General features: G+C 39.3%; 1 protein-coding gene across 1 annotated transcript in view; it reads right to left on the bottom strand.

Moving 5' to 3' along the window:
• Nucleotides 1-2,117: 2,117 nt before the first annotated feature.
• Nucleotides 2,118-6,420, bottom strand: part of LOC140946925 (arylsulfatase B-like) — a 9,009-nt gene continuing 4,706 nt past the window's right edge. The window contains exons 4-7 of the mRNA XM_073396025.1: nucleotides 6,166-6,377; nucleotides 4,027-4,247; nucleotides 3,666-3,883; nucleotides 2,118-2,589 (exon numbers count right to left, since the gene is read on the bottom strand). Coding sequence (XP_073252126.1) covers nucleotides 2,371-2,589; nucleotides 3,666-3,883; nucleotides 4,027-4,247; nucleotides 6,166-6,377 — 870 coding nt within the window. The 3' untranslated portion in view covers nucleotides 2,118-2,370. The remainder of the gene's footprint in view (nucleotides 2,590-3,665; nucleotides 3,884-4,026; nucleotides 4,248-6,165; nucleotides 6,378-6,420) is intronic.

The raw sequence follows: 6,420 nt of genomic DNA on the forward strand, positions 1-6,420 counted from the left end.
AAAACAGCTAAAAACTAACGGAGGAACCGTTGCCAACTAAGAAAGTAAGAAGAAGAAAAACGGTTCTGGAGAAAAAGAGCGTGCAAGTATTCGAGCATTGTATTTGACCTTGCGCGTGATCTATTTTAGCAACTTGTCGAAAACATTTTTAGGAGATAAAAATATGCCTATATCTACCGTTTAAATACTAAAATACGTTTAACAATGCTATGTTTAAGTGGTTTTGAACTATATTCTCGTTGGGTGCCCCTGTTTAAAGCTAAGTGCTCGCTGAAACTAGACCTAGATCCAATTTCCCTGAGACGAGAATTGGTTTTCTAAGGCACAAACACTCGCTTTGTCGCTTGATTTTGAAAAGTGAGTCCAGAAGTTATGTTTCAAGTTATTGAAACGTTACACTCGAAACAGGAAAACCTAATAACAATGTGTAAATTGAACGCGTGTATGCGCCAACATGGCTTCTGGCATGTTTTTAGTGCTCTATAATTTTATAATTTTACTTCTCTCAACCCTGAGGAGCGTAGCATGTAATCGTTTTCTTCTCTGCCGAATGACAGTGTTAGCAAACTCAATGGATGCCTGGAGCGGACACCCAAAAGTCAGCGGTGGAGAACACAGCGCATTATAGTAACCCATGGTTCTTTTACAAGCACAATCTCCAAGTATTTTAGAAGAAAACAAGTCCCATGACCCGCTATTTTTATTGCTTTAAGGAAGGGAATTTCAACTAAATAAAAATGTCATATTTTCCACTTTTACCAAAACATCCGCTCCTCATAATTTTTTTAAAATCACTCCGAATTTTCCTTTTCGTCTTCGTCAGTCCAAGTTGTAGCCGTCGATATGGTGTGATTCTGAATGTGTAACCTGAGATCAGGCCCAATTTGGGCGGTTCTCATACATTCTCTCTAACGGCTACCACTGAAATTCACGTTTGTGCTCGTTATGGCCAGATTTTGGCCGTAAGGCTGATTGGCTGTTAGAACAATGCCACAAGATTTGATTGGCTGTCGGAAACGCCAGAAGTTGAAAGCGCTTATTCCTCGCTAGATTAAAAACAGAATACTCAGGCAATAATTTATTTAAGAAAAATCAATTCTTAAACATATACGATCGTGAAAGCAAAGAAACAAGGAACTTTTCAAGTGTACCAGATCATTGAAGATCGCGCGGCCTGTTGCGGTATAACTACAAGTCGGAGTCAAAAATCAAATCACAGTTGAACGAACTCATGCCTTTAACCACTTTCCAAGTGTCGTGCATTCTTTTCGTACGCCACACACTACTCCTAGAACCATACCAGATCGATCGGCTAAGCTTCTCTATCTCCAAAGACTCTTGAGAAAGTCCTGTTGCCAGACGGCCACGATGCTCTTCTAAACCTCCATGATCAAAACATTATTTTTTGCGTCTTCTTAAAACGTAATAACCGGTCAAACAACAACCACAGGTTAATCACAACTACCAAAGTATAACTAGGCCAGCCAAAGCGACGGATGTCGGAATAAAAAGAAGGATTTTCAATGATTGTACCAGTAATGGCGATTTCGAATTTAGCGTTGACCCAACAAATTTATTCTGAAGAGACAAACGGCGCGCATGTGCATAACCGTGATCGCGTCCCTTGAAGGTAAAATCGTTTCGAAATACTGCAACATATCAAAACCTCTTGGGGGGGGGGGGGGTCCATCCACCCCCCTTGTACCACGGTGGGGGTATGAATTTGCATGTACGTGCGAGGGTTAATAACAAGAACGGTACTATCAGAAAACAATAAAAAAAATTGCCTTCAATAAAAAACCGGTCAACTTTGCTCTGCATTGTATAGAGCATTATGACCATTGCTGTTTCCCGATATCAGCCTCACGTACACATTGTTCATACGAAAAAATGTTAATCCGGGAAAGAGAGTCGCCCTCTCTACCGAGTATTTTCTCCATTATTATTATTTTTTATTTTTTTATTTTTTAAAGTAAGGAAAAAGTTGACACCTTTACTCAAGCCAACATCGCTCGCTTATGTTCTGACTAGACGAACAGTTGGGCGAGCCAAACTGTTTATATGAGGAAACATTGACCCGGATAGGAGAGTGACCCTATTATCGAATTCATTCTCTCTTTTTGTCAACAGCAAGTCTTTATTCGTACCAATCGGCAGCAACATGAGAAAACAAAGTATAATGAAAATCAGTACTATCTTCCTAAAATAACAAGTAACAATCAAATAACGAACTTCAAAGCACGAACCGAAAAAAAGCTGTGGCCATCTTGCACTTCGATAAACGTCGATAAAATCACCTAAGCTAATTTATCCCTGTCTGCAATAAATTTTATCCTTGAAGAGACTTTCATTTTTTTCTGATTTCAAATCTCAGTTAATCCATGGGCCCCAATACCCATTTTTGAGCGCCAGTGTCTTTGCTTCTGGATCAGCGTCAACTTTCCCAGAAGGTACCTCGCCCTTCTTGTAATAGCTGATTCTCCTTCTTAACGTCCTTACCACATCCGGGTACGTGCGTCTGAGGTCTTGACTCTCATTTGGGTCAGCAGTGATATTGTAAAGTGCAGCTCTAATTTTGCGACCAGATTTCTGCGGATGATAAAAGGAGGCAGTTAGAAGATTAAAGAAAATATGTATATGAAGCAATGTCTCTTGCCATGTTACAACTAAACAACTAAACATTTAACTAAACTGGATGATAAGATTTTAAATAGCAAATCGCAGCTCGTTAGTTTGTTGATAATAAATTTTGTGGGATTAAAAGAAGGAAAGTGGATATAATCAGCACGTCAGCACACAGGCGGCCCAAGCTCAGTGTGTGAGTTTAATCATTAATACATGTAGTTTCATACTTCGTTATTTAAAACGGCCATGAATATAAGGGATTTGTATCGGAATTCAGGTAAAAGATTCAAGTAGATAAATACTCGCTAGAATGTTCAATAAAATAAAGCTTACCGTATTTACTTTGCTTGTTTTTGCCTGCTGTTTGGTTATTTCTTCGATGCATTGCGTTTTAAGCGATTTCCTTTAACCCCGAGTTTCCAGGGTTAAAGGAAATCGCTTAAATTACGCAACATGAAACTACATCTATTAATGATTAAACTCACACACTGAGCTTGGGCCGCCTGTGGTCAGCACGGTATTGGTGTATTGGTGTAATGGTAACTTCATGTATGGTTCAGAATTCGTTGATGGCAACAGTTCATTTAATTATGGACAATATTTTGCAGTGGAAAAACCTCCATCCAGTGGATAACGCAACTGGTCTCGTACAGAATACCCAGTTGCGAGTGGGGGAGCGGAGGTGAGAGGTGACCAACATGTAAAGCGGGCAGAGAGGCTCTTCGGGCAATTGGGACTACACCTAGCATGTCCTAAGCTTAATTTCACCCCTAGAAGATACCATTCTAGTAAATAGCAAGATGAGGGCCATAGCAGTGAGACTGCCTCAAACAATGCAGAATTATCAGTGGTGACTGTTGAGTTTTCTCTTAATACTACTGAGTGATTAAAAGTTTGCGGACCACTCTAGAAACCAACCTCCGATAAATTTCAAGTGTTTAATTGGTCTAAAAATACTTTAAGTCAAATTCCCATCAGTCCTAAGGGTTCAGTAGACTGGGCGTTTCCCTCTCTATCCCATCATGCTCCCTTGTTAATACCTTTTTCGTTTTCCTTGTTCCAGAGGACAACTCTGGCGGTTCGTACCATTCTTTATCGTTTACGTTTAACAACAGCTTCATGTCGCCCACACGAATTGCCGCACTGTTTCCGTCAATATTGTGAAGAATCTCTGTTCTTTCTGATGGGACCCCTTCAGAAATTGCGGGCCATATGTTGAAGCCATCCAGCGCTGAACTATTAGAATCCTCTTCTATGCCTGACAAGAAACAAGAAGCAAAGTTAATAAAGTTTTGGTTTTCTACTACTTAAAAATGGACAATTAACAACTCTTACAGAGCACTTCAGTTATCTAAAGGAGTGACATGATCTAAGTATTTGTTACAATCAATGGGGGCAAACCTGCAAGATGGAGGAGGGTTGGGTACCAGTCAGTCACATGAAAAAGCTCCTTGCACTTGACTCCAGTCCTCTGCAGCATTTTTCCATGAACAAAACCCACTCCTCTGACCCCTCCCTCCCAGAGGCTTCCTTTTTCACCACGAAGAGGCCAGTTGTAACCACCTTCATCAGGTGCCCCGCCATTATCAGTAGTCACAATCAGCAAAGTGTTGTCCCATAAACTAAACAGAAAGTAGAGCAAAACGAATAATCTAAGTGACGCATAAGAAGGTACAACTAACAGGGCGAATACAAAAGGAGCTAAGGATGGATATTCTTGAAGAGATTAACGGACTGCAATTGTGGATTTTGGAAACTTGATAGCATACCAGATTTTCAAAGTTCATTTTTGTTGTTTGTGACGTTTCATATAATACTTGGGATAAAGATTTGTTTGACACGAAGCGGTGATTTAGTCATTAACGATTTATTTCTCAAGTATTGGCTTAAGCTCAATATTTTAAGCCCTAGAAGAGACCATACTAGAACAGGCAATCAAACAAGCGCTATAGTGATTTTAATTCCGCTAAAAATGTTGACACCAACACTGTCTTCAACACAGTTTGGTCACTTTTGCCTCAAGGACAAATTTAACGAACACAGACGTCCAGTCGACAAAACTAACATTAAATCTAAACCCACTAATGTTTCTGAACATTTTCTCTTTCACTCTGACCATTCTCTCACTGACATGCAGTTAATCTCATTAGAGAAAATTCATTCTTCACGTGACTCGGTCACTAAGGCGAAGGAGTCACATTTGATAGATTAGGCCATGACTCTTGAACCTAATGGCCTAAACTGCCGTGACGAATCATTGTAATCCATATCCTTATTAGTTTTTCTTTTCTTTTCTATGTTGTACTTCATTTCCACCTCTCCCTTTTCAAAAATGGTTATTGCGACATTTCTATTATTGCTGGTTTTCACATGACGTCACTAAAATTCAAACAACAAAACTATCGATCCTACCGAGATTTTACTTTCACGATGTATTAGAACAGCTGGAGAGTAATTTTCAAACAAATTTTCGCTTCAAAAGGGTTCTTGCTTTTGTGATAGAGTACGCTTGAATTTCTAAACTTTTGTGTGACGCGGCATTTACATGGAGGCCAAGAGAGCTGTCATGTAGGTTTAAAAAATGACTTATTTCAGGGAATTTTGCTATCTAAACAGTTCATGTATTAGAAAAAGTATTACTGTAAGGTTTATGAGTTCTTCGAAGAATAAATTCACGTTTTTGTAGCAAAACTCGGAAACAGATGTTTCTGTTGGTTTCCGTCCGCCATGTTGGAGCTCATCCGGATGAGCACCAGCATGGCGTCTCCATACAAATCTGTGTAAATTTGGGTGAAACGTTTCTTCGAATATCTCGTATACGAAATATTCCTCTGACCTGAATCTTGGCGAGGGTCTTTGCATATTTACCCCCTTTCATTTCCCAGATTCTGGACTTTATCTATTGAACGGTTTTGATTTTTATTTTGATCTATTTTGAATAGCGTGACAGTGAAAACCAGCAATATACTGAATATTGTAATTCCTATCATAAATTCAGTAACATCTGTAAACCTGAAGAAGGCTGGTATGGGCAGCCGAAATAATGTTATGAAAAAAACAAAACACGTTGTTATGATCAGCTTTGTAGTGGTCTTTGGACTTCTAGTTTTTTGGATATTTTGGCTGATTAGATCTTTTTTTCTAGAGATCCAACGTTTACAACCAGCGGGATCTTCGTCCACGGTTTTTGCAGTTAGTTTCTTTATCACTTTTATATGGCGATTTCGTCCCGCACAAACCTAAGTTGTAACTGTGTGGGTAAAAAATATTTGCTTTTAATGAAAAACTTCCAAAGTGAGACCAACATTTGGCGATTTACACCCCTTAACTGAATGACAAGTAAAGGGTTCCCCGGGGATTGATATCGTATTTCCTTTTGTTTCTCCCCCGGAATTTACTTATGATCCCTGCTTCCGTACCCCTAAGGGCTTATTACGAATGGGTACTTCAAATTCTTATGGGTGCCGTAATGTAATTTTGATGTCAAATAAATGGATGTTTTATTTGACAGGTCCAGATCTCTACTTGTTATCTACTCACCCAGCTGTCTTCATGGCCTCTGTTATATTTCCTATTGCTTCATCAACATTTTCAACCATTCCTGCATACATTTTTCTGTCATCATCTTTGATGTTTTCGTACTTTTCCGAATACTCGGTGGGAACTTGCAGAGGACTATGGACGCTTTGAAATGGTAAATATAAAAACAATGGTGTCGAGGCATTGTGGGATAGAATTACCTTCCGTGCTTGCTGCAAATAAAAAGCGCTCGTAATTGACATCCACTTTACTGTG

This window comes from Porites lutea, chromosome 8, assembly GCF_958299795.1.
Source record: "Porites lutea chromosome 8, jaPorLute2.1, whole genome shotgun sequence".
NCBI classification, from domain to species: Eukaryota; Metazoa; Cnidaria; class Anthozoa; order Scleractinia; family Poritidae; genus Porites; species Porites lutea.